The 26982-nt window shown below is 59.9% G+C and overlaps 2 protein-coding genes across 7 annotated transcripts; one reads left to right on the top strand and one right to left on the bottom strand.

The window, feature by feature from the left end:
• Nucleotides 1-527: 527 nt before the first annotated feature.
• Nucleotides 528-21356, bottom strand: SH2B3 (SH2B adaptor protein 3). Of its 5 annotated transcripts, none has more exons than XM_085075579.1 (8): nucleotides 21030-21356; nucleotides 12309-13091; nucleotides 2888-2989; nucleotides 2542-2633; nucleotides 2357-2448; nucleotides 1969-2174; nucleotides 1546-1717; nucleotides 528-1207 (listed from the first exon to the last, which is right to left on the bottom strand). In XM_085075579.1, exons 2-8 carry the CDS (start codon nucleotides 13062-13064, stop codon nucleotides 912-914), a joined length of 1716 nt encoding a protein of 571 aa, XP_084931705.1. In that variant the 5' UTR covers nucleotides 13065-13091; nucleotides 21030-21356; the 3' UTR covers nucleotides 528-911. The 5 variants fall into 5 exon arrangements, with proteins under 5 accessions (XP_084931705.1, XP_084931704.1, XP_084931701.1 ...); XM_085075578.1 differs by lacking the exon at nucleotides 21030-21356 and adding an exon at nucleotides 19249-19654; XM_085075575.1 differs by lacking the exon at nucleotides 21030-21356 and adding an exon at nucleotides 13415-13628.
• Nucleotides 21357-23911: 2555 nt separating this feature from the next.
• On the top strand, nucleotides 23912-26543 carry PHETA1 (PH domain containing endocytic trafficking adaptor 1). 2 transcript variants are annotated; one of them, XM_085075584.1, is made up of 2 exons: nucleotides 23912-24240; nucleotides 24752-26543. In XM_085075584.1, the coding sequence occupies exon 2, from the start codon at nucleotides 24763-24765 to the stop codon at nucleotides 25516-25518; it is 756 nt and encodes a 251-aa protein (XP_084931710.1). In that variant the 5' UTR covers nucleotides 23912-24240; nucleotides 24752-24762; the 3' UTR covers nucleotides 25519-26543. The 2 variants fall into 2 exon arrangements, with proteins under 2 accessions (XP_084931710.1, XP_084931709.1); XM_085075583.1 differs by having other exon boundaries at nucleotides 23916-24251.
• The last annotated feature ends 439 nt before the right edge of the window (nucleotides 26544-26982 follow it).

The raw sequence follows: 26982 nt of genomic DNA, 5'->3' as shown, positions 1-26982 counted from the left end.
TCCATCACTGACAAAATGGTTCCACCACCAATAAAACAGTTCCATCACTGGGATAAAACAGTTCCATCACCAGGATAAAACACCTCCATGACCTGGATGAAACAGTTCCATCACCAGGATAAAACTGCTCCATCGCCAGGATAAAAACACCTCCATCACAGGGATAAAAACACCTCCATCACAGGGATAAAAAGCTTCCACCACCAGGATAAAACAGGATAAACCCCTCCCTCACCAGCAGGAGTGGTTTGTGTCAGTCTCTGTGTTAGTTCTCAGCTGGTGCCAAGGCTAAGGATGGAGCAATTAGTGTTCAGTCTCAATCAGCCGGGAGAGCAGGATGAGGATCCCTCTGGCTGGCGCAGGGAGTGACCACAGCTGTGCTGGGTTAAAAAGGAAAAAGCAAGAAAAAGCCAGTTTTTGCTCAAAATAAAGCCCAAACTCTGCTCATCACCCCTGGTGGGAGCTCAGCTGGGGTCAGGCTTTGCTGGTGGGTTCGGCAGGCAGGGCAGGAGGACGAGGCCTGGAGCAGCAACGTGACAATGAATTTATAAAATTTATAATCCTTTTTTTCCTGGTTTTTTTTTTAACTTTCTCCAATTCCATGGGTGTAACACAAGACCCCCATCCTTGCTGGACACCGGGCCCAGCAGAGGCACGAGCGGCGTTGTGTAAACAGTAACGAGAAAGCTTTGATCAGAACAACAACAAAAAAATAACAATAAGAGGCCCTTCAACAGGCCAACGAGAGGGAGCACACCCGTACAGGAGTGAAAAATTACCCCCTTTCCTTGCAGAAAAAAATTACAATAATAATCCCTAACCAGAAGGAAGAAACAGGTACATTCTATCTCTCGATGGATCCCCAGAAGGTCTCCAGGATTTCTCCACCCGAAAGTGCATCTCGGCGCCGGTCAGAGCGGCGTGTACTGGTTGTCGATGGCACGGACGTGGCCCCGGCCCGGCGCTTCCACCTCGTAGTCCGAGTCGCGGGCTCGGGGGGTCGCGGGGGTCGCGGGGGTCGGGGCAGCCCTGGGCGGGCGAAGGCTCTGCGCCAGCTCGGCCGGCGGAGGCACCAGGTGGAAGATCTGCTCCGCGGGGGATTCTTCGGGGCCGTGCGGGCAGGAGGAGCCGGCGGGCAGCAGGCTGAACTCGGGGCTCCAGCCGGGAAAGGGCAGCGGGAGAGGGACCGTGGTGCTGGAGCCGGGAGCTGCGGGAGGAGGGAGGAGATGCTCAGGTCAGCGGGGGATGCTCCGGGGGTGCGGGGTGCATCCCATGATCCCCCCGCAGCCGGAGGCTGGGAGCAGCTTCTCCTTTCTCGAAAAGGGAAGTTGGGAGCTTGGGAGTCACCTTTTGTGCCACGGGCCCGGGGCTTCCTCTTCCCCTCTCCGTGAGCAACCAAAGCGCCCAGCCGGGGGACAACCACACCCACCCCGGGCACCTCCATCCCTGCATCCCGCGGGAAAATTCGGAACATTCCCACCCCCTGCATCCCGCGGGAACATTCTCATTTCCCGAATCCCTCGGGAACATCCCCATCCCGCATACCTTGCGCCTGGGGCAGGACGACGACGTAGCTGGAGAGGCGCACATCGCAGGCGGTGCCGCACTCCAGCGGGATGGGGTAGCGGTGGAAGTGGTGCAGCATCTCCACGATGGAGGAGAAGCGCAGGTGCTGGACGCGGCACTGGCCTCGCTCCGTCAGCGCCAGCCGCAGGTGCTGCGGGGAGGAGCAAGGACCTGTGACCCTCCCTCTGCCTCCCTCCTGGAGGAGATGGACGACACAGGGATATTCGGGGTGGGATCTCTGGGGTTTTTGCCTCCCGGGAGCAAAGCGCCAGCCCACTGTAGGGCAGAGAGCAGGAGAGGATCCCCCTGGGGTGGGGTGCGGTGGGACAGGGACTGGATTGCGGCTGTCCCAGCGGGTCCTGCGGGATTCCCCTCCCCATCCCAGCGCCGTCCCGCCCGTACCTTCGCTCTGCCCTGGAAGTTGAAGGTGAGCACGTACTCGCCGCGGCGCGTCTCGCTCTGCCGCACCAGGAACACGCCGTGGCCCTCCAGTCCCCCCAGCTGCACCAGCTGAGCCGCCTTCACCCGGGAGATGGGCCCGTGGAACCAGGGGCAGGAGGAGAGGAACTGCTCCATCTTCGGCCCTGCCGCCTCCCCCGGCGTCGCCCCTGCCGGGCACAGGGATTAGTGACCCTGTAAATGGGGACAGCCCCTGCCCATCGCCCCCGTCCCCTCCCCTCTGGCTCTCCCCCATCATGCCATTTGGGGGAGACCAATCAGCCCAGCCATGGCAGGACCTGGTGACCCCGCAGTGAGGGACACTCTGTCCCCAGGGTGTCCCCCAGCTCACCTTGGCTGAGCGGGTCGGTGCTGCTGGTGGGGCTGGTGGTCACAGGGTCGGGATGTCGGCACAGGAGCTCAGGGTCACCCGTGTCAGACCTGCTGGGGGTGGGAGAAGCCAGGCTGAGTGCTGGTGGTGGGGACACAGAGCTGTTGTCCCCATCCCAGGCTCAGGGACATCCGGAGGGCACTTACCCCCTGCGCACGCACTCCTGGATCTCGGCCGTCCAGCAGCTGAGCTGCTGCTCATCCCCTGCCTCGAACAGGATGTCGGTGGCGTTGGTGACCTGAGGGACATCAGAGAGGGACATGGGGGCTTCAGAGAGAGAGATGTGCATCCCCCTCCCACCCACCCATCCCCGCTCGGGACCCCAGCGGGGACAGCGCATCCCCCGCCCTGCCCACCACATCCCCCTGGGCATCCCCTCCCCAGCTGGGAAGAGGAACTGAAATTTGGCACGGGAGCTCTCAGGAGCCATGTGTGCCCCAGAGGGTGGGAAAGGCCTCGGGGGTGGCAGCAGACCCTTCCAGCAGGTCCTACCTTGAGGACAAAGGTGTGGAGGTTATCGGGCATCTCCAGGCGTGTGCACCTCCTCACCTCCTGGACAGCCGAGCAGGCGATGAGCAGCTTGGGCTTGGAGCCCTGCGAGGGAAACAGAGCCTGAGCTGAGCCCCTGCACCCCAAAACAGTGCCCTGCACCTCAAAACACTGCCCTGCACCCCAAAACACTGCCCTGCACCCCAAAACACTGCCCCACACCCCCCTGCTCTGCCAGGCCCGGGAGCCACCCGAGGCACAGCAGCCAGAGAGGAAATAGCCAGCTCTGCAGGGAAATACCCCACCAGCAAGGAAATACCCCGTGTGGTGAGGAAATACCCCATGTGGTGAGGAAATACCCCCCATGGCATTGTCAGGGCAACCCAGGGGGACTGAGGGACACCCAGACCCATCTCAGTGGTCCCAAGGACCCTGGAATGGAGGGATGGGTGGAGGAGAGGAGGGAGAAGGGGGCTCCCAGTATTCCAGGGATGTGGCACCGATGGGGACATCGGGGTGCAGGCAGGAACACGCTGCTCATGGGTACAAGGGTCAGTGGCGTGCCAAGAGCCCTCCGGCGGGTTTGGCACCGGCACAGGCATGTGACAAAATGCTGAGCCAACACTTCCACAGAGGCTAAAATATCCCTGCGGCAGCTTTCGGTTCCTCTGTCGCCCCGCTGACCACCGGGAGGATGCAGCCTGGGGCACAGGACCCGGCTGGATGCCCAAATTCTGCTCCGAGCTCGTGACACTCCCAGCAAACCCACCCCCACCGTGTCCCCAGCCACCTGTATGGCACCGAGAGTGTCCCCACCGGACACTTCCTCGGTCACCCAACCGCACCGTGTCGAGCTGTGCTTTTATTTCTTTTCCATCCCCCCTCCTTCCTCCCTCTCTCGGCCGAGCACTCGGTGTTCTTTGGGGCCGGAAACGCAGAGCGAGAGAGGGATCAGCCCTTATCAGCCCCGAGCCGCACCGAGAAGAAAGTTCTTAGAAGTCGCTCGTGTACGGCGTCATGCACGGGGCTGGTGACACCGCGGTGGCTCCGGCACCCCCTGGCCCGCTGGCGACAGTGATTGCAGCTGTGCTGTGCTGCAATCACGGTCACCGGGCTGCCGTGACCCGCCCTGCCGGCGCTTTATCCCGAAAGGAAATCGATTTTTCCGCCGCCCTCGGGATGTAGCCGTGCCCTGTGCAAAGTCCTGCGTGGGGAAAGGGAAGGGATGGCTCCTCCTGGCCGCTTTCCCGCACAGGGCTTGTGACGTCCGGCATGACCCTGAGCGGGTTTTATCAACATCCCAACCGGGGTCGGCTTCTTAGGAAATCGGGAAATTCCGGGAAAAGGGAGTTCGGCGAAGCCCCCCGGCGTCTCTCTGCGCGGAGAGCGCAGCCAGAGCTCGAAGAGAGAAGGAAATGATGCAGCACAGAGATAGGGCACCCGAAAAACCAGGCTGGCTTCGGAGAAGTGCCTGCCGCAGGCACGGTGCCCCCGCTGCCGGGGCGCCGCACCTGACCGCAAGATGCCCTGCTCGATGCGGCAGCTACCGGGAAAGGGATTTCTCGGTAACCAAAAGTGCACACTCAACACGCCGAGCAAGTTCTCGGCAAGAGGTGCCCCAGCAGAACCGTGGGGCTGGGTAAGCCCTGCTGCTGCCTGGTTCGGGGTGGGATGAAGGGTTTAGGATGCTCGGGATGTTGCTCCAGCTCAGCCCCAACCTCACCAATATCTCCTTCCACTGCTCCCCGAGGATCCTGTGCAGATGGGGAAAATCCAGCACGAGGCTGAGCACTCCCCAAAATCAGCTGGGATGTGGCAGCCCCTGAAGCTGCACTCCCAAGACCCCAGAACAAAACTCACATTCTACCAGCGCTGTGGCATTCCCAGTATTCCCAGTCCTGGCACACCAAACTGGGCATCCTGGGCTGTGCCTGGGGTCATTCTCCAGCTCACAGGGCAGTGGGATCTGGCCCAGATCCCCCAAATTCCCTCTCCCTGTGGGGGCTGGTGGTGGCTGAGCCCTTCTGGGAACATCTGGCCACCGATGGGGATTTTTCCACTCAGCTGAAGAGGAGGGTGGCTTCCCAAAAATGACAGTGGTGGCACAGCACGGATGGCAGTGGCAAGACTATGACAGCGGTGGCATGGTGACAATGGCAGTGGCTTGGTGATAATGGCAGTAGTGCAGTGATGGTGGTCTGACAGCACTGGCACTGGTGGCACAGTGATGATGACAGCAGTGGCATGGCGATGACGGCAGTGAAACGGTGACAGTGGCAGTGGCACGGTGATGATAACAGCGGCACAGTAATGATGACGGTGGCACGATGATGATGACGGTGGCACAATGACGATGACATTTGCTGGGCCATCAGGCCGAGGTTGTGCAGAGCAAATCCTCGAGAGCACCAGGAGCTGCCCCCAGCCCCTCCACACCCCGGGGGTTTCCCCACACCAGCCAGCTCTCTCTTCCACTCTGAGTCACCCGCGGGAGGTGGGGAAGTGCCCGAGCCTTGAGCAAGGTCCCCAACGGATACAGGCGAGATTTGTCACTTCTTGTAAATCACGGAGCTCTCTGTGTCCCTTACGCAAGGGACAAACCTCAGCTGGAGCTGCAGTGCCATGCCTGGCTCTGCCTGGCTGTGCTGGATGGACACAAACTCACATCCTGTGCCTGCAGCCCTGGGGGAAGCTGTGAAGTTTTCCAAGAGCATGGATACACACAGATATTTTCCAGGGAATTCCAGGTGAACTGGGTGGGAAACACATCCCCCGGTGCAGGGGAAGGCAGCAGGGCCCTGCAGGGCTGTGAGGGCTCCAAGGGTCCTGCTGGAGAGTGCAAAGTTTCTGCTGGAGCAGCTATGGTCCTCAGGGGTTTGCACCATGGGTAATCCCAGCCTTCATCCTCGAGGATTTTGTGTGGCAGGAAATCCCAGTGGTTGCCCTTGGGAGTTTCACCATAGTTAAACCCAAAACTCATCCTTGAGGACTTTGCAGTGTAAATGATTCCAATATTCCTCAGGTGTTTGTAGCATTGCTGTTCCCAGTGTTTATCCTCAGGGATCTGCAGCACCACTGATCCTGGTGTTCATCCTCAGGGATCTGCAGCACTGCTATTCCTGCTGTTCATCCTCAGGGATCTCCAGCGTGACTAACCCCTGTGCTCTCCAGCAGCTAATCCCAGAGTTTGGAGAGTTGACAGCACAGTTAATCCCAGTGCTCTTCCTTGGGTTTTTGCACCATGGCTCATCCCAAGAGGAGAGGTCCACCCTGGACAGTCCCTGCCAACGCTGGGTTTTGGGACAGGGATTGGGATCTCACTGATTTGGGCCCTCTCTGACTGCTGCAGGGACCCCTAGTTTAGCACAATCCCCCTGGCCTCAGGGTGACATTCCTAAAATATTCCTGCCTCTCTGCAGATGGAGATTGTTCACTCAGAAACCTGACAGCAGCAAGCACCATCCTGGGCTCCCTGTTCTGGGCTGGGGGAACTGGAGCTGGGAGCTTCCCTAGGAACACGGGAAGTGATTCCCACTGCTCTGTGAGCTCAGCATCCCCAATCCCCTCGCCATCATCCCCAAAAACCCCAAACCCCAGCAGCATCCTCAACCCCACACTGAGGAGTTTCCAGGACTCCCTGTCTCCGAGCATCGCGCAGGCCACGGCAGGGACAGAGCTGTCCCCAAGGGGACCGAGCTCGGCGGTGACAAGAGGCACCGTTGTGCCAGCCTGAAGCGCTGGCTGGGGGCGGCTGTGGCACAAAGCTCCCTCTGTTCCCATTCCGGGCGGCTGCCGAGCGCCGGCGAACGGCGATGGGAGAAAACACAGCCCCACCTCCCCCCGAGCCCCAATTCCTGCTAAATTCGGCTGGGATGCTGCAAAACAGCACCCCAGGAGCTGCCAGGGTGGGATTTGGGGGGTCCAGGCAGGAATCCCCACCCAATCCCTCCTCTCTGTGCACTGATAAACCTCCCTGCTCTGCACGAAGGAGCCGACATTCCCAAACTCCCCAAAATCCTGCAAAGCCCCCCAAAACCAGCGAGCCAAGCAGGGCTGAGGGAGATGAGAGCTATAAACAGGGTCTGTAAACAGTCAGCATTCGCCAGCCCCTTGAATTTTTTTTTTTCCCCTTTTTAATTTATTTTATGCCAAGCTCGGTTCCAGCGTGGGCTGCTTTAATAATTTCCTGGAATAAATAACGAGCATGGAAAGTAAACAAGGTGTCTGTGTGCTAGCAGGAGCTGCTGCAGCCAGGACTGAGTCACCCCAAAGCTCAGCCCCACAGGGATAGGGGATCCAGCACAGACCCCACAGGCTCCCCACAGTCTCTGGGATGTCCTGGGATCTTCTATCATCACCCAGGATGATGGAAAATGTTCAAAAACCCAAGTGGGAACACTCAATCCCACCAGATGGGGATTTTCCTTCCTGCCCCTTGCCCAGGGCTGGAGAAAATGAGTTTGCCCAAAATGCTTATTTTTAACATAATCCCAAAATTTCCTCAAACACCACAGTGCCCATCACAGACTGGAGCTGGCAGCAGCTGGAAGGAGCAGGGTCCACCCCAGCCGAGCCCCCACCAGGGCTGGGATGAATCCTTGAATCCTTCCAGAGCCGGCGCTGCCTGCGCAGCCTCTCATAAATATTTACCTTTGAAAGAAGCAGCTCTCAGCCTCGAAACAACCACATCCTGGGCCGTGAAAAGAGAGAGAAAAAAAAGAAAAAAAAGAAAAAAAAAAGAAGAAAAAGGGGGGAAAAAAGAGATACAACCACCCCAAAAAACCCCACTAGGCACCTCACATGGGATGCGGGGACTCAGCACCCACAACTCTCCTCACCTTAGCTGTGGGAGCTTTGGGGAGGAAGCAATGCATTCCCTGAGTGCTTTCCCAGTCCTTTTTCCAGTATTTGCTCAATATCTCAATGTTTTGCTCACTCCTGAGCCGACACAGGGTGTTTTCCACCCCGAGCAGCTCTGCAGCATCCCTGAGAGGGAGACTGATGAGCAGGGGGAGCACAGCAGAGGGACAACACCCCCGGGAAGGATGGATTTTAAAGGATGGGGTTAAAAAGACAGAATATTTCCCAGCCCACAACCCCAGGGTTGGGTGAACCACAGGTTGGGGTCCATCCTGCATCTTTCCCCTGGTGCTCAAGCCCCACCGAGCTCCATCCCAGCAACAGTTTCCAAAATAAGAAACTCCGCTCTTCAGCAATTAACGCCGGGGCTGTGGTTACGCTGCTAAAAGTGTTTTTTCCGTGCATGACCAAGGATGGAAAAAGTTGTGGTTAATAATATGACAAATAACCTTTGTCTCCTCGCCCTCCCCCCCCCGCGCCCTCACCCCGCCATACCCAAAAACAGAGCCGGGGGGGAGGGAGAGGAGAGCAAAAGTCACCACCAAAATCTCACCAAAGCCCTGAGGCCGCCCAGCCCTCGCTGCCTTCGAAGAACAGTGCCGAGAGAGCGAGGGAGAGGCTGCCTGAGGGTTTTGGGGCAGATCCGGGGGAGGTTTCACCTCTCCCGAGGGATTTGCAGGACACCCAAACCCCTCTGGCTCGCCGGGATGGCAGGAGGAGTGTGTGGTGCTTGGGAGAGGCTGTGAGAGAGATGTGGGTTGCCGGATTGTGATCCTTGAGGATGATGGGAGTGGGATCACAGAATCCCAGAATCCCAAAATCTCAGAATCCCAGAATCCCAGAATCCTAGAATCCCAGAATAATATGGGTTGGAAAGGACCTTCAAAGACCACCCAGCCCAATCCCTCTGCAGCAAGCAGGGACACCAACCAGATCGGGATGCAGCCCCTGGAAATGCCCCAAAAAAAAAGGGATGCAGTCCCTGGGAATGCCAGGAGAGGGATGCTGGGAGCAGGACGTTTGGAGAGGGAGCAAAGGATCACAGAATAGTCTGGGTCGGGAAGGATCTTGAAAAGTCAACCAATCCAAATCCCTGCAGGGACATCTTCAGCTGGATCAGGATTCAGCCCCGGGGGATGCCAGGAGGATACCAAGAGAGGGATGAAGTCCCTAGGAATGCCAGGAAAGGGATGCCAGGAGAGGGATGTTGTCCCTGGGGATCTAGATAGACACAAAAATCCTCTTTCCTGGACCAAGGATGGGATGATGGGACACTGAGATGCTTCCCATGGTATTCCTTGGTCACTTAGGCCACGTTTGAGCAGCTCCAGGAGGAGCAGGGATGGGGGAATGGGGACCAAACCCCCGGGATGTCCCCATGCCTGACCAGCTGCCTTTCACAGCCCCAGGCACAGGAACCTGCTGCCTCAGGACATGGCAGTTCTCAGAAACCAGATTCAGGTGAAAGGGGCAAAAAAGTAAAAAAAAACCAAAAAATTTTTTAAAAAAAGAGAAAAAGAGAGAAAAAAAGGAAGTCAAAGCAGTCTCACACTGAGCAGAGATAAAAATACTGCTCCTCCCACGGCTGTGGCAAAGACATTCAAGCCACGGCTGAGGCTCCAAGGGCTCTCTCCGGAAGGAGTCTTCCCGGCTAGTCCCGCCGTGCCATCGATTTATGGGATGCGCTGGATTTCATTAAAACTCTATAAAGCAACCAGCACAAATGCAAATCCCATTTCCCTTCCCCTTTCCTGTAAAAACATCTGGTCAACAGAAAGAGCTCGGGACGTTTCCGCCGCGAATCGCGGAGTTTGGGATTTGGCCACGGGAGAGGTGTTTGGGGTTGGGGCACGGCTGAGGAATGGGGCAACCCCAAAGCAGGGAAACCAGGGTTTGCCAGGTTTAAATTGGTTTAAATTCGGTTTAAATTGGTTTAAATTCGGTTTAAATTGGTTTAAATTCGGTTTAAATTGGTTTAAATTTGGTTTAAATTGGTTTAAATTCGGTTTAAATTCAGTTTAAATTGGTTTAAATTCGGTTTAAATTGGTTTAAATTCGGTCTAAATTAAACCAATTAATTCACCTCCTGCTCCTGTGGCTGTGAGCACGGGAAGGGGAGCTGCTGCTCCCTGTCCCAAAATCCTCACCTCCTCTGGCACACGCCTGGGGAAAGGGGATGGTCACTCCAGGATCCTCCAGAACTCCCTGACCCCTTCACCCAGCACAGCCACCCAAGCAGCAAATGGGATCAGGGCTCTTCAAAGCCCCCACTCCCTTTGATGCCAGGCACGTTATGGGATTAAGCTCAGAGGCCCTGCTGGAGCAGCAGGAGAAAGGGGGGAAAAATAAGATAAAAGCTGCCAAAAGCAGCAGGACCCTCCTCTTTTCCCCACACACCTGCCTTTTTCCAAGGTCATCCCAAGGGGATGGATATTTGGGAGCTTGGCTCGATGCTGCAAAGCCCTGAGGCTGAGCTGAAATTTCAATTGCATCCTATTATTTACAGGGTGGGAAGGGGGAAGGAAGAGGAGGAAAGGGGAAAGGGTGCAGCTTCCAGGGAGACCCTGAGGGTGACCAACCTCGCAGCCCAGAGACCAGCTGGGGCTGAGAAACGCCAAGAACTGATTTTACAGCTGCTTATTTAAAACCATCAATTTTCTACGGTGATCAGCAGCATCCTCAAATCAGGAACAGCCCCACGGAGTGGGGAAAAGGAAGCAGCAAAACCCCGGGAGCATCCCAGGGCAGCAGGATGGAGGGGAAGGGAACCCTCACAGCCATTCCCAGGGGGTTCCTGGTTGTTATTTCGTTATTTTAAAGGCAAACAACCCCCCGAGAAGCTGTTCTGTTCTCACTGCTCCGCGGTTTGCCCCCGTGCTGGGTTTGGGGAGTGGGAGCCACCAGGCCGGCGGGGGAATTTCCAACAGCCCCGGAATCCAACCGCAGTTCCTGGGAAAGGGTCTGGATTGATTGTGCTGTGGAGGAGACAGGAGCTGGCCCTGGCCCAGAGAATCGGAGAGGAAGGAGCCGCCCTGAGAATATTTGCACAGGAAGCAATTTAATCCAGAGACTTGCAAAATCCAGCGAGGAACATCCCCCACTTCCGCAGCCCTGGCTGAGAAACCCCCTGCTCGGGGCTCTGGGGGTTGCAGGGTCTCCTGCCTCGTGGGGATGTGGAGCAGCAGGGAATCTCCATCCCGTGGAGACTGCAAGGAATAATAATGCTCAGAGCACTGGGGCAGCTTGGTCAGTGTCGTGGTTGAAGTGTTTCCCACCCCTGGGTTAAAGCTGGTCAGGGGATGTGGGGAGAGGAAGAATGTGCTGGGCTTGCTTCCCGAGGGGGAGGGAAACAAATACAGAAAAAGATGGAGGTTGGAAAAAAAAATAGAGGGGTGCAGGGAGAAAAATATGGAGGTTGGGGAAAAAAAAGGGGGGGGAGGTTGAAAAAAGAAAAGGGGAAGTGAAAAAAGAAAAAGGGGGAAGAAAAAAAAAGGAGGAAAAGAAAAAGGGATTAAAAAAAAAAAAGCAAAAGCAGGGGAAAGGGGAAAAAGGAGAAAAGGAGTGAGGGAGGACAAAAAGGCAGTGCTATCCAGCTGCTGGAGCACCCTCCAAGTGCCCCAGAGCGCCTCTGACCTCCCCGTGCCCCGGGATGGGGACACACACTCCCACGGGGACAAACAACTGCAACCCTTGACACGACGGAGCAAAAGCAGCTTTTACTTTCAGATGTTACAATTTTGATGTTGTTTCTTTTTTTTTTTTTTTTCCCAAATATTTAATATTGGAGCGGTTTGACGGAAATAGCAGGAATTCAGCCAGCTGCTCCCTGACCCTGCTGCCCTGAAGGCAGGGACAAGGCTCCAGCTCTACCGGAGGTTTCCTCCTTCCAAAAGCACAAGTTTGTCATCAAAGTTAAACGAGCACCAAAAAAAAAAAAAAGGAAAAAAAAAGAGAAAATTCATCCCATCACGTCTGTGCAAGGCCTGCCATGCTGAGGAATCGTCTTTTTACAGATTACACACTCCCCACATCGCTCCCCACTCCCTCACATCCTGCATCAGCTCCGCTCCAGCCACATCCCAGCACCACGGGAGCTCCTTGGAGCAGCCGAGAGCTGAACTTCCAGTCACAAAACCACTGCCAAAAAGCAAAACTACAGGTCCCACTGGGAGCAGAGAAAGGCACAGAGCCTAATTGCTATTTTTTCCTTTCCTCTCTCAGCTTGCCCAGGCGAGCAGATGCTCAGGCTGCTGAAGGCACGGCACTAGGGCCAGGGTGAATCTGGGGTTCGTCAGACTGGGTGATCCCTCACCTCGCTGGGACAGGTCTGTGGGGCTGGGATGAGTGGGATGGAGGTGTCTAGGCTCAGCTTGGAAGGCAGGCAGTGCTTCCAGCTGGAAAACACAGCTCTGGGGTCCCAGCAGGGAGAAATGCAAGGACACATTGACCGACCACAGCAATCAGCACACACACCACCTGGGTCTCAGCATCTCTCACTCCCCAAACGCAACCCTGCAGCTCAGGGTTGCCCCTGTCTCCTTCTCGTGTGGCTGCAGGTCCTTACCTTGGGCGGGTCGAAGAGCTCCAGCACAAACTCCTCGCCGTCGGGCTGCCCCGCTCGCCGCAGCACCAGGCGGCAGCGCTGCCAGCGCGTCCCGCTGTCCAGGGAATTCTCGTCCAGCAGCCCGTACTTGAGGAGCCCCTCCTTGCGCACCTCGGGGGGCTGCTCCCGCGACAGTCCCCACGGCAGGATGCGCTTGCCGAGTCCCGGTTTGAGAGCAGCCTCCGCCGCCTCCCCGTCGCCATCGGCGGGCAGCGTGTCCGAGGAGCGGCGGCGGAAGAGGCTCCGCCAGCTCCTGCGCAGCTGGCTCAGCGAGAAGGGTCTCCGCGCCGGCCCCGCCAGCTCCTCCGAGCTCCAGGACTTGCGCAGGCCCGACGGGGCGGCCTCGGGAGCTCGGACGGCCTGCTCGGGCCGGGCGCCCGGCTCCGCTTCGGCTTTGGTGGCCACCGAGCCCAGGGAAGCGTCGGTGTGCCGCCGGTGCGTGTCCCGGTAATCCCGCGCCGGGCCGCCGGGCAGGATGCGGAGCTGGTTCATGGCGATGCCCTCCTTCACCTCGTGGCAGAAGTACTGCTGGAAGAGGTCGGTGAACTGCACCGAGAAGTTCTCGGCGGCCAGGAGGTCATGGTGCGGGTGCTCGGTGGCGAAGCGCAGGTAGTGCCGCGCCAGCTCCTTGGCGGTGCTGATGGCGTGCAGCTCGCAGAACTCATGCCAGCCCCGGGGATGCGCTGGCGTGCCGGCCGGCAGCGAGTGACCATTCATTGCCGAGGCTCCAGCGAGGCGGCCGCGCTGCAAGACAGAGCACACGGGTGGTGAGGGCAGCCCCGGTGTCCCCACGTGTCCCCCGCCCCAAGCCCTGCCTGGTGTGGCCATATCCCGCTCGGAAGCAGCAGCAGCCTGGGGAATGCTGTGGTCAACCGCGTCCCACCCATTCGCATGGATACACTGCACATGGTTAGGGCACTGCCGCTTCCCAGGGAGCAGCATGGGGACAACGTGAACAACCACCGCGGCCACCAGCAGTGGCCACGCGCCACTCCAAGCCCCCAGCCCCGCCGCAGCTCCTCACACGCCCATCCCCACCTGGCCGGGCCGTGCCTCAGTTTCCCCACCTGCGCGGTGGGGAGCGGGCAGGGCCCTGCGCGGGGCGTCTGCGCGGCTTCCTGCCAGCACAGCTGCCTGCAGCTGCCCGCCGCCCGCGGGGACGCCTGGCCAGGCCACATCCGCTCGGCTCCTGCCAAGGCTCCGCAGCGCCGATGGGTTTCCCTCCAGGGACCTATTTCAACGGAGCTGATAAAACTGGAACGGGGGCGGGAGGGGAGGAAACAACATGAAAAGCTGCAGAAATCCAGGGATGGAGCTGCCTCGCTGCCGGATCCTCCCGGCCCCGGCGGCCTGGGGAGACGTGGCCAGGCCGGCGGCACTGCCCGCGGTGAGCGCGAATTCCCGAGGGGATGCTCCGCCGCCTGCGGGACCGGGGAGCTGCCGGGCTCTGGCAAACCACACCGTATCTGTGCCCCCAGCAGATTTCGCTGCCAGGCCAATCTGACGGCACCGTGGCTGGCGTGCAGCCGGCCCGGCGTGCCCGGCTGAGGCGGCAGCGGTGCTCCCCACGGCCGGCCCCGCCGCTCTCCGCCCAACCTCGTGCTCGCCCGGGGCACTTATCGGGGCCGTGCACTCCGCTCAGGAAGGAAACATCGGCCAACCCACCCGGATCCTGCCGGCACGGGCACTGCCGCCTCCCCGAAACTCCAGCAGCGGCACCCCGGCTGCTGAGAGGGGAGGAAAAGTGATTGCGTTTGTCAGGGGCAGGAATTTTTTTAAAAATAAAAAATAATAACAATTTAAAAAATAAAAACCCCGAAGGGCAGGGAGTAAGCGAACGGGCGATGAGGAACGTGCCGGTACAGGGGATGGTGTTTGCAGCCGGAGCGCCGATAACGCCGGGAAGCGCGGCTCTATCTCTGCCCACCCGCTGCCCTGCCGAGCACGTCCCGCCAAGGTTGCAGGCGAGGGGAGATGTTATCTGCGCCCCGCCAGCCTCGCCGAGCCCTGCTTCTCAGAAAGAGCCGCCCAAGCCTCGGGGCCGTCCGGCGCCCCGGCAGTGCAGGGCATGCGCCCGCCGCAGCCCGACCGAATCCCCCAGCAGGGCCCCGTCTATCAGCGCCGCCAGCCTGCCCGTGACTCAGCATCCTCCGCCGCTCTCCCGCTTCCTCCCGGCACCGGGAATCGCCGCCGGCACGCTCAGCGGGATGCTCCCGCAAAACGCGGAGGGGAGCGAAGCGTCCGTGCGAAGGGCTGCTCGGGCAGCTGGGAGATTCCCCGGGCGGGGAATTCGCCTTCCAAGATTTCAGGCTCGCCTCGCGCTAGCTTCGGGAGAGGTCTGCGGCGCGGGAAAAGCCGGGCTTCGTCTGTGCCACGCGGTGGGAAGCAGCCGAAGGCCGTCTCCAGTAGCAACGTGCTTTTCCAAGCCGACGATGGGAAATACTCCCCAGCGCTTCCTCCTCCCAGCGCTGGCGCAATGCCGACCTCGCTGCTACTGCCTGGAGCACTTCCCACGTGGAAAGAGCTGTCCCGGATGAATCCATGCTGGAGTTGCCACAGCAGCCTCCTTCTCATCTGCTCAGCCCCGGGTTTCGGTAGCAACATCCAGAGGGATGCGAGTTGCTGCTGCCGGGTGAGCTTCTCCAGCCTGTTGTGCTCCACAGTGCTGGGATCCAGTGGCTTTGAGGCAGAATTAACATCTTATTCCTCATATGTTCCCGTGAGGAGCTCCTGGCCGCCCTGCAGGTTGTCTGAAGTACTTGTGGCGACAGCTGATTGCTTTAATTTGCCCTGAACGGAGAATCCAGCCCATCCTCGGACACACCGCGGACTGGTTGGGATGTGGGGCTTCCATCCCTGCTGGCTGCTGGAAGAGCTGCACGTCACCCAGCCCGCCCCTCCTCGGGGCTGTCTGTGGGTGCTGAGGTTGTTTTGGGGCGCTGGGATTGTTTTGGGGTGCTGGGCCAGGAGCTCGAGGAAGAGCGGGACGGGACGGACCGGCCGCGGTGGCTTTGATGCAGGCTGGGACAGCGAGCTGGGGCTTGTGCAGGATCCTGCAGGATCCAGCCCTGCAGCCCAGCCACCCCCGGCAGCTTCCCTTCAACTCTTGCCCAACCTGAGAGTCGCTGCGGCGGCAGTGCCAGCACCGAGCGGGATGGGAATCCGCGCCTGGATCCGGCAATGGGTTATTTGTCCCAGTAAATGCGTTTGTTGTTTAATTGCAGCCAGAGGAGCCGGCAGCACCAAGCAGTGCCAGGGCAGCGCTGGGAGCCAGCGCCGCAATCCTGCACCCGCTCCCGGAGGATGAGCGTTCAGAGCCAGCTGGCCTCGCCGGGAAGGAGCTGCCGGATCCAGCTCGCCACCTTCCCACCACGGAACAGCCGTCCAGGGGCTGTGGCCTCCAGCACAGCGCTGCAAATCTGGCCTCAAGGGGAAGTGTGAGGGAGCGGAGCCCGCATGGCCGTGCCCTGTGCCCAGCCCTGCTCACACCCTGTGTGCAGGAGGCCCTGGAGCATGTGCAGCACCAGCGCCCGAAAATGAAACCAGCCCCACTCCCCACGAGCTCCACACCGGGGAAATGCACGCCAGCGACGTGAATGGGGAATGTGATTGATGCGCAGGCTCTCCCAGAAATAACTGTTCCCAACCGGGGGAGAAGCCTCCGGAGGCATTTGCAGCTCCCTTTGTAAGCACAGGACTATTCAAAACTCATCCCAAGGACTATTTTCGGGAGAGGGCGAAGCGAGGGGCTGGGAGACGCCCTGGCCGGCCGCGCAGCTCCCCGCTTCCCGAGCGGCAGAAATACAAAGTTCCCACAATCCCAAGAGCGGGAACATTGTTCCTTCCCAGGATGTCCTCCATGAAAAGAGCTATTCTGAGCCGGCTGCAGCCTTTCTTGGCATGGCCCCGCAGCCGCTCCGAGGCGGCTATAAAAGGCCGGGTTACAATGAACGGCACTTTTCAATGGGAGAGCATCCGGCACGGCGGGTTCGGGGGGATGCAGGTCCCTGGCGGGGGCTCAGGGGGATGTAGGTCCCCGGGGGATCCAGCCAGCCAAAGGTGGGCTTGCAAGGGCTGGGTGGTGCAGAGCATCCCCCCGGGATGGGGATGGTGCAGCCCCTCTCTGCATCCCGATCCCCCGGAGATGGCAGGCAATGGAGGAACATCTGGATGCACCCCTGGATTGAGGAGGGTGCTACATCCATTTGGGCATGGAGATGGTGCCAGTCGGGAAGGCAGGAGGGGTTGGTGCAGGGGGAGAGGTGGGAAAGGGTCCTGCTGCTGCCTCTGGATGTGGGATACACCCAAAGATTTACAGCCAAGGCCATTTGTGCCAGCACAATCCACTGCAGAAACTGCCCAGCCCTGTCCTCCTGTTCCCCCTGGAGCAGCTTCCGTGACAGTGAGGATTCTCTGGGTCTCTGGGAGGTGATGGCACAGCACCATCCCTCCCTGTGACCCTCTGGCTGTTTCCACACAAGCTGGAGAATCCCGTGGGGGGTCTCGAGCTTCATTCTCTCTTTTTTGGCTGAACCACACCAGCAAGTTAAAAAGCAAGAAAGGAGCAGGACAGTGAGATTCCCCAGTCTGCAGATTCATACAGGCTGTTTTCTTAGGAAACCAGTTTAAAAGCCAGTGTGGGAAGGTAGATTTTGTCCTTTCCCCTCCCCTTTCTCACAGGACATTCACACCCTGCTCATTTCCCCCCCCTGACACCACACAACTGGCTATGTTAAAGACCCAAACTGGCCTTAATCGACAGCTCCGTGCGGGCTGAGCAGCAACACAGTCCTCTGTGCATGTGGGAGATGTTACAGCACTTCAAATCCGAGGGAAATTCACCTGTTGGGCTTCCCCTGACCACTCCAACAGGACAGGCAGGATGGAGACAACACAAACCCATCTCAGGTCAAACCCAGCTCCACACCAGCCTGGCCCACAGGAGCTCACCAGGACAAACAGCTCCCAAAAAAACCCTTTTCCTGCTTCCACACCGTGGCGTCTGGCACCTTGCAGCCTGGTTTACACCGTCACCCTCTCCTACACCCACTGCCTGCGGGGAAAAGCCCGGCAGCGGGGTGGCCTCTTTCGACAGGGCTTGTTTTGTTGCATGAAATGAATCGCTGCGGTGTAGGCGTGGGAGAAACCGGGTGCGGGGAGCACTCCCGGGGAGCGGCTGGCTGGGGGTCCTTGGGGACAGCAGGGAGCAGCTGGGAGCTCACCCCCCAGCCAGCCAGGTTCTCCAGGCTCTCCACAGAAGCCCCCGGGGATTGCTGGATTTGGCCCTTTCTCTTTGCCAAGCCGCGGCAGAGCCGCCGGCACCACAAACCCCACCGGCGATGGGTGCTTGCACTTTCACTTTGTGTCACCCGCTGGGATTTGTCCCTAGATCTTCGCGGTGTCCGTCAGTGCCACGGGGGTGTGGGTGGGGAGGGTGGAAGATCCCTCAAAAGCCACTGGCACTCGTGCCCCAATCTCTCCAGCGCAACACAGGGTGCTGGCAGCCCTGTGGGCTCTGGTGAAACCAAACCAGATCTTACCAGAGGCAATAAATACAAAAAAGTAAAAAAGAAAATAGAAGAAACTTTGGCGAGGGGAGAATGCACAGGGATGAGGCTCTCCTGCCCCAAAAACAAGCTAAAAAGAAACCCAAAGCATTGTTTTAGTCTCAAACAAGTCAAAGTGAAATCTGCCCTTAATTCCGCAGGCCTTTAAACTCCAATCCCATTTCCTGCGAGCAAATCCAAGTGCAGAGGGGACATGCAGGAGCTGGCAGTGCAGGTCCCCACGCTGGCCACCTCTTCCTCCGGCTGCAGCCCCAAAAAGTCCCTAGGCCACCAACCCACAACTCCAGCACATCTTGAATCAATTTACAGCAACAATATCGAAATCGCAGCTCGACAACTCATCCCGGTTTCCTTGACAGTAAATCCCAGCCCGGGCTGCAATGACCGTGTCACTGCCATGAGCCAGCGGGTCCGGGCTCTCTGAGGGTGACCCTGATGGGGTTTGGCACAGGCAGGACTGGGCACGCTGGCAGGGCATGGGAAGGCCACAGGGATTCTGACCGCTGGTGCATTGGCCTCGTGCTCTGAGCCTCTGCCAAGCCAGGGAGCCAACAAAGTCTGCAGGGAGCAGAGAGTCAGAGGAGCTGCCTGGCAGGCTCTGGGTGGCACCTCTGCTTGGCACTCGCAGTGGCCACAGGGGCAGAGCAGGACTCCACAACAATGGGGTGGGGAGCATCACCCCACAGGTCCTGCACCCTCCCAGAGGGGTCACCCCCATGGCAGGGGCTGCAGGCGTCCGGGGAGAGGCATAGGAGAGGAGCAGGGCTGGTTCTCTGCATGCTGCACCCCTGGCTCTGGGATCTCCGAAGGAGGGATGCTGGGAAATGGGGCATGTTTAGGGATCCCAAAAGAGGAGGTGCCCTGGGGTACCGAGGTGCTAGAAGGATGGAGGTCCCCAGGATGGAGGCACCCCCAGAGGGACAGAGCCCCTGGAACAGGGAGTGCCCACGGGGAAAACGGGAGCTGCGAGACCGAGGGTCCCCAGGGGTGAGCGCAGTCCCGGAAAGAGGCAGCCCGAGGAAAGGGCAGGGATAAGGCACCGAAATGGGGTGAGGGGGAAGGGGCTGCTGTCCGAGGGCTGGGGGCTGGCAGACGGAGGGGATCACGACCCCGGAACGGGGCCACCGGAGTTCCCCGGCTGAGAGGATCCAGCCAGGGGCTCCCGGGGAAGCTCCGGGGGCTGCACACGACGAGCGGCGGCCGCGCTGCTTCCTCCCGCCGCTACTTTCGCTTTGCAGCTGCCGCTTCCCGGGGCCGCCCGTCCCGGTCCAGCCCAGCCCGTCCCGGTCCAGCCCGGCCCAGCCCGTCCCGTCCCGGTGCCGCTGCGCGGTTACCTGCAGGAGAAGGCGTCCGGCTGCCGCTCGCCCATGATGGAGCGGCGGAGCGCCCGGGACGGGGCGGGCGGGACGGGGCGCACGGCTCGGCACAGCTCGGCTCGGCTCAGGCAGGAAACCGGGGCAGGCGGCTCCGCATTTCCGCCGGGCGGAGGCGCGGGGCGCGGACCCCGGCCCCGGACGGGTTATGTAAAGCGGAGCGGCGCGGTCGGGGGCGGAGGCTGCGCGGGGGCGGAGCGGAGGGGCCGCCCCGTCCGGCTGTCCGTCCGTCCGGTGTGACTGTCCCTGTGAGTGTGTGTGTGTGTGTGTGCCCGCGTGTGTGTCTGTCTGCCTGTCCGGCCGTCCGCCTGTCCGTCCGTCCGTCCGCGCTCCGCCGGCAGCTCCGCGGGTGCGCCCTGCTCCGCGCAGCTCCGCGCCGCCCCTCCCCGCCGCTGCCTTTATCTTATCGCGTCCGCGGAGGCAGCGGCACAAACAGCCCGGCCGCTCTACCGCGGTGGATTCATTTTTAATTTTTACATATATATATATATATGTATAGTTTTTATGACTTTTAGCATGTTTTCTCTGTGGATGTGGGGGTGTCCGCCCCAGCCCCCCGGGAACCGGGAGCGAGCCCGAGCGTGGGGTCGCTTGGAGGCTCGGCAGGGAAACACCCTGCTTTCCTGTTCCTGCTTGGCCACGTCTTCCCCCTGCTCCGAGGGCTGGGACCCAGGGGACCTCTGTGGTGGCAGCAGTGGGCCAGACGCTGTCTCAATTCCCATTTCTCATAATTTTCCAAATTATCTTGTGGCAAAAAGAACCGCAGGCTACTGCCCACGTCCAGCCGGAGCGGATCAGGACACAGGGCCACAGTTGTCCCCCATCGTGGGCGAGGGCTTCAGCCGTGACAGAGCGGTCACAGTGTCCCTTTGGTCCCAAGCAGGACTGGGGACTGGTGTGGGTGGACACGGGTCAGGCTCAGCCATCCTGGTGCCATCCTGGTGCCACCTCATCCCAAGGGAGCAGGGGCCCCACGGCAGAGCTGCAGCGCCCATTCTGCCATGGGAAATGGAGGGAAAATGAACTTCCACCGCACCTTTTTCGAGTAAAGGGCCGGATTGTGGTCTGTACTGTCATGCCTGGCACGTTGACATCCCCCACTAGTGTCACTGGTTGTCCCAAGAGCTCCTAGGAAGCCTTGTCCTCCCGGAATGGCAGCAGTGCCAGGGGCAGAGGGACAAATCCCCACGCAGAGGCCACTCAGGCAGGCAGAACTCACGGCAGAGCAGCCGCGGTGGTGCCTGGGCTCGGGTGCCCACCCAGCACACCAAGCCAAGGAAACGCAGCGATGTGGCACCTGGGATTTTGCAGACACCACACAATGAATTTGTGGGTTGTTGGGAAGGTGGAAGCTGCAGGAATTCGCCCTTGGAGAGTGGGTTGAGGCACACCGAGCTCTTTGTGAACATCTGTGTGTCACCCCCAGTGGGGTCCATCCTCAGTGGTGCTTTAAAAATACCTCACTTGTTCACCCCATCCATTCCCAATGCACCGTCCAGCGAGGAAAAGACTGAAATACAAACTCCCTGCTGGTGCTGTGCCACCCCTGGACCACAGCCGGTTTGGACGCAGCCCTGCTGCCCTCCTCCAGCCTCACCAACCCCCCGGATCGTTATCATGGGTATTATGAGCCGTAACCCCTTCGGGCATTGCCAGGGATCCAGGTGACTCTGCACCCAACCAGCCCTTCCCAAACCCCCACGGGGAAGTGGCTGAGAGCAGCTGACGTGATAAAATCTTACCTTAAAATCTGCTTTTTAATTCCTCCTGCCGTTGCTTTATGCATAATTGCACCTTCTGGCACTTTTCCCGAGGACGGAGGAGCTGCTGGCGGATCCGGCTGCCTGCCCCGCTTCCCGCGGGCGGCTGTCCCAGCTCCCAGCGATCGCACTTTTCTTTATCAACTTCATCTATGTCAGAAGCGCCCTCTCAGCGTCCTCAGCCCCACTGGCCTGAGATTTCTCTTTTGTTTTGCTTCCTGTATGGATTTTCTCAGTCCCCAACCGCTAATTCACTACCCCCCGACTTCTGCTTTTTTTTTTTTGTTTGTGTATGTGGAGCTGCGCAGATGCTCTCACACACACACACTCACTCACTCAGGCGCTGCTGCTTCCCTTCCGCTCTGCGCTGCCCTCAGCATTTAACCATTGCTGCTTTCTGCTCCTGTGAAATCCTTTCCTGGCTTCCAGCCGTCTTTCCCACTTCCCTCTTTAATTCCTCTGCTCTGGCCCATTCTGTTTTCGGGGTGGGGTGGGGTGGTTTTAAAGCGGCTCATCTGCATTTCTCACGGTGGGCTGTGACGGGTTTCAGGTGACCTCCGCCATCCCACACTGAGGTTGTGTCCTCCCCAACCTGCCCGGAGAGGGGTCTGGAGGTGACAACGCGTGGAAATGCTTGGCTGTGAGGGTCTGTGCTGAGCTGGAAATGCTCCCTAAATTTCAGCCCAAATCTTCCGAGGGCTGGGTGGGGATGGAGGTGGTGATTTAGGGATGGTTGGGGTGATGATGGAGGTGGTGATGGGCAGGATGGTGATGGAGGATGGTGGCGGAGGGAGTGGGCTGGGGCTCGCTGCCCCCTCGTCCCCTCCGAGCCCGCAGCGCTCCCGCCGCCGTGGCCGAGCTCCCGCCGCCCTCTCCCGGCTCTTCCCCGCGCTGCAGCCGCCGCCTCCGGCCGTTCCCCGCCCGGCTCCGCCTGCCCCGGAGCGGGGAGGAGAGCCCCGGGGGCAGCACCGCCATCCCCGGCTGCCAGCCTGGAGACGGCGTGGGACGGGGAGTCCCGCGTGGGAGCGCAGCGGGGCAGGTCCCGCACCCCGAAAGGCGCCGGGGAGTGTCGCGCCCGCCCCACGCCCGCGTTTTGTGACAGTCGGGACCTGCTGGCCTTGAACCCCAAGGCACAGCTGGGGTTGCATTTGCGGTCGCTGGGGGATGATTCTCGATGGGGACAATGACGATGGAGACCCGCACTCCTCCTCCTCCGTGTGCCAGCCGGGGGCGCGCACAGCTCCGGCTACCCGAGACCCCCCGGGACCGCTCGAAATCCCAAAATTCCGGCACTTGGGGTGACTCAAAACTGCCGCTCACCTCGCTGAGCCGTTCAGCATCCGCCGCTGTGTAACCACACCGAGTCACCGGTCATGGGAGCAGCAGGAAGGAGAGGCCAAGGGCGTCCCGTGCCCAGAAAGGCTCCTGGCACCACCTCACCTCCTTTCAGACCCTTTTCTTTGCCTTTTTTTCCTGCTGTTGGGCAAGCTCAACATGGGAGTTCATTTCCCCATCTTTCCCATCAAAACTTGAGAGATGAAACTGAGGCACAAGTTCTGGGATCCTTGCTGGGGGACAGCAGGGAAAACACGGAGCCGCTCAGAAGGGGAAGTGCTGGAGCTTGTGCAGCAACACGCGACTGTCCCAAGGGAGACCCAACGGGAAGCAAAAATCCACAGGGGAATTTTGTCGGTGTTTTTGAGGGATCGGGGGTGATTTTCCAGAGCAGCTGTGGAGGAGGAACAACTTCTGCTGAAGTCGCTGGTGAAGCTGCAAAAGAAAAGGTGGTTTTGGAGTTCCAGGAAAGGAAAGCAGAGCTGGGAGCGTTGCTGCCTTTTTCCAATTACCCCGGCTGCTCTAATAAAGATATTCTCCCCACGGCCCTTCCCCTTCTAATCTCGCCTCGTGAAAAGGCATCTCTCAGCAAGGCAGGGAGATAAGTGGTGCAGAGACCTGAGACTTTCCACCAGCGACCTTGAACAGAGCTGCTCTGCTCGGGAGGGAAGATAAAGCCCAGATGGTTTTAGGGCTGGTTTTAATCCCTTTTTATAGCCTGAAAGTGAAAGTCTGCAGGTGATTGGGAAAACCGTTGGTGAACTGGGTGAGGGGAAAGCCTCTGACACAGGCAGAAAATGGCAAAGTCCTGAGCAGCTGTGTAGGGAAGTGGTGGCATCTATGGGTGGGGAGTGGACCACAACCTGGGGCAGAGGTCAGGGACAGCAGGATTTCTGGGATGGGGACCTGTAAAATGGTCACCAATGCCTTGGTTCCTAAAATATACGCATGGCTGTGGAGCAGAGAAGGAGGATGAAGAAACTGGAGGAAAGGGACAGTGATAAGGAGAGCAAATCCTCGACAATGGTATTTATTGGGGCATGGTGAGGACAGCAGCACTGCCAAGGTGGCCCTGGAAGGCCAACCAACAGCAGAAGTCAGACTGGAGGCTTGTCCCCACCCAGCTTCTTCTGTCTGTCTGCACTGAGATCCCCCTCCCACTTGGCTTTGGCCAAGAATATGGCTGGAAGGTCAGGAAAGCAGTCAGGCCTTGCAGTCTTGTCCTCTGCAGCACCTCCCACCCACCCAGGACCAGCCTGTGTCCTGCCACCAACCCTCCTTGTGGGGCTTGTGTCGTCCACCTCATCCACCAACCTCAGCCTATTCCCTGCCAGATGCTCCCAGAATCCCAATTCTTTGCCTCCAAAATGTGACCAAAAAATTCAGCATCGTGCAGCCACATTCAGCACTAAATTCCTGGGTTTCCCACACGACTGCATCCATGAGCACATGTATATCCATGGATGTCCATCCCGGGATCTGCACATTCCCTGCACCTCCAATCCGTGTCCCCACTCCTTTCTCTCTCCCAGATGCTGACCGTAGCGCTCAGAGCTGTGAGCTGCGGGCTTTGGGCCGAGCCAGGAGCCCCCAGTCCCGGGTCCGAGCTCCGGAGCGCTTTTCCAGCTCCTCCCTCCCGGCGGCGGCCGCGGGGATGGGCGGTGGCGGAGGCGGGAGGGAGCAGCGCTCCGCCCGCGGGGCCGGGCCGGGCCGGGGCGGTGGGAGCCGAGGACAAAGGTGACCGTGCTGGAGCGGCGCCCCAAAGCCCCCTCACTCCATCCCAGCCCGGATCCAGCGCTCCCACGGCCACCGCGGCCACGCGCGTGTCGTTGATGCTGGTGACCGCCGGAGACCGGAGGTAGAGTCCAGGTGGGTGGAGAGCCTGGCACAGCGAGGCCACCGGCGATTAGGGGACAGGAGGAGCGGTGGCCTTGCCCGGGCGAGAGGGTTCATAGCCACGGCTCTCCGGAGCGGCAGCCGGATCCGCGGCGCCGGCCAAAACCCTCCCTGCGGTGGGGAGGAGCGGCGCCACACGGAAAACACGGCGCCGGCGGGAAGGTCACCTGCGCCAGGTGACGTGAGGCACAGGGACAAGCCCTGCCTGGGGCTCCTCCGTGGGAAAACTCTCTACCGGGGGGAGGGGAGGGGACACACCTCGTCCCCAGTGAGCCTTGGGGAGCCACAACCCACCCGGCATCCGCCGCACTCAGCACCTTGTCCGGGCTCGGGCTAATCCCAACCATCCCGGCGTTTGTTTATTCACCGGCTCCATTTCCTGGGCGCCACGGCTGCTGCCAGCAGGAACAAAAAGCCGATGGTTCGTTTCCACGCAATTGAGGCGCAGCGCTGAGCACCCTCTGTCCCCGCAGGGCGCGGAGCCATGAAGCTGAACGAGCGGAGCTTGGCTTTCTACGCCACCTGCGACTCGCCGGCCGACAACTCCGGCTTCCTTTACAAGCGCGGCGAGCGCCACACGGCCTACCACCGCCGCTGGTTCGTCCTCAAGGGCAACATGCTCTTCTACTTCGAGGAGCGGGAGAGCCGGGAGCCGGTGGGCGTCATCGTGCTGGAGGGCTGCAACGTGGAGCTCTGCGACTCGGCCGAGGGGTTCGCCTTCGCCATCCGCTTCGGCGGCACCAAGTCTCGCACCTACGTGCTGGCGGCGGAGAGCCAGGCGGCCATGGAGTCCTGGGTGAAGTCGCTGTCCCGAGCCAGCTTCGACTACATGCGGCTGGTGGTGCGGGAGCTGGAGAAGCAGCTGCAGGAGATGCGCTGGGGGCTGGCCGGGGGATGCGGGGGCTCCCGGGAGCCTCCCGGCCCCTGGAAGGCGAAGCTGCCGGGGCTGGAGCAGTGCCGGGAGAGGCCGCCGGCTCTGCCCGCCATCCCGCCCAAGGAGAACGGCTGTGCGGTGTGGAACAACGTGGTGGGGGCGGAGGAGCCACCCGACACCTCCGGCGGGCACGATGAGGACGGGAGCCCGCGGCCACCGCCAGTGCCACCGCGCAGGCGAGTGTCGAACGGCGAGGCCGGGGCGGACAGCCCGTCCACCTTCTGCCGGCTCCACGAGAAGTACAGCCGGGAGGTGGCCCGGCTGCGGCAGGACTGGCAGCAGAGGCAGCGTGGCCCTCGGCCCTGAGCGGTGGCCGAGCCCTGGGAGGCTGCCAGGAGCTGGGGCAGGGTGGAGGTGGTCATCCTCGGTGCTCACCCAGTGCCCTCCTCACCCCGGGATGTGCAGGTCTGGCCGTGGTGGTGCTGGACAGCTGCTGATGGTGCCAATGAGGGTTTGGCACCAAGGGACACCAGTGCTGCTCCATGGTGGTGAAATGGGCACCACAGGGGTGCAGCAGCCAGCCGTGCCCCCATGTGGGTGTGGGATGCCCCACTCAGCACAAGCAAACTGCAAACCACTCACTGACTCAGGCCTGCTGGGAACTGACCACTGCTCTGACTCTGCTGGGGCCTCTTGCAGTGGGATCATGCAGTGACAACTTTTGGAGGAGGATTTTGATGGGATCTCCCCCGCCTGAGTGTCTGTTGTTGAGCTGGAGAGCCTGCCGCTAACTTCCCCTCCCAGCCCGGCACAAGACTGAGGTCGGCTGAGCTCTGCCAGATCCCTCTGCTCCAGCAGGATGTGGTTTGAAATGAAAATATCAGTGAGTGCAGCCCTTCCTTAACGGCAGCGGCAGCTCCGCACGCTCCGGCTGCCTGGGGAGCTGCTGACACCCAGCCCCAGGCATTACACAGGGAGACAATGCTGCTGGCAGCCTGGATAGCAAATTTTGGGGGGTCAGGCCCAGGGGGAATGCAGTAGCTGCGGGCAGTGCCGTGCTGGTGCATATTTTGGGACAGCACATCGTCCCCGTGCCAGCTCACTAAGGGGAAGCATCGCTCGTGGTGGCAAATGGGAACGTGTGTGTCAGCAGCGGAGCGTGAGGAGTGATTCATGTGCCAAACCGGAGCAAAGCTGGTGTGTCATGCTGGTGTTTCTCTCTTATTTCCCCTACAGACACTCGAGCTGCTGGCCCAGAGGTGGGGGTGACCCACCCCAGAGCAGGGGGGAGCAGTCAGGGTGCCCTGCTTAGGGTTGGGTGGCTGCAGTTCCTTTTGCTCCTTTGGGACAGACACAAGATTTTTCTACAATAAAAGTAGTTTCAGAACTTCCCTCCCATCCATGGTCCTTGTTTGTGCCGTTAAGCCCCTGGGGAGGGGAGTCCAAGTGGGAATTAATACTTTTAGTACTCTTCCTGTCCCTACCATGTCTGTGGGGCTGGCTGGGGACTGTGTCACCTGAGGGGCACATGGCCAATGCTGGGGTTTTGCAGTGCCCTGGAGCCCCATATCTGCCTGCAGGGATGGGATAAGATGGGATGGGGTCACCCTGGGAACACCAGGACACACAGTGCCAGGGCAGTCCCATGGCAGGGGAGGTTTTTATCCGGGACAAAATATCTGTCCCCTTGCCAGGTCCCTGTTGGTGCCACACAGGGACTCTGCCCTTGTAGAAGTGGCCACCACATCCCCACGTCCCTGCAGGTGACATCCCACCTGCATGGATGTCTCTTCTCTTCCACATGGGGCCTTGCAGTTTGGGAAATCACTT

This window comes from Lichenostomus cassidix, chromosome 15 (genome assembly GCF_008360975.1).
Source record: "Lichenostomus cassidix isolate B80296 chromosome 15, HeHo_3.0, whole genome shotgun sequence".
Taxonomy (NCBI): Eukaryota; Metazoa; Chordata; class Aves; order Passeriformes; family Meliphagidae; genus Lichenostomus; species Lichenostomus cassidix.
This window is presented reverse-complemented; position numbering and strand designations above follow the sequence as displayed.

Excerpts from the sequence above, each read along its gene's own strand:
- PHETA1 (XM_085075584.1), top strand. The coding sequence starts at position 24,763 with ATGAAGCTGAACGAGCGGAGCTTGGCTTTCTACGCCACCTGCGACTCG.
- SH2B3 (XM_085075575.1), bottom strand. The coding sequence starts at position 13,525 with ATGTGGCCTGGCCAGGCGTCCCCGCGGGCGGCGGGCAGCTGCAGGCAG. Across the intron at positions 2,449-2,541 it reads CAGGAGTGCGTGCGCAGGGG|CAGGTCTGACACGGGTGACC; the intron begins GTAAGTGCCCTC and ends TCCCACCCCCAG. Across the intron at positions 1,208-1,545 it reads CGTCCTGCCCCAGGCGCAAG|CTCCCGGCTCCAGCACCACG; the intron begins GTATGCGGGATG and ends CTCCTCCCGCAG.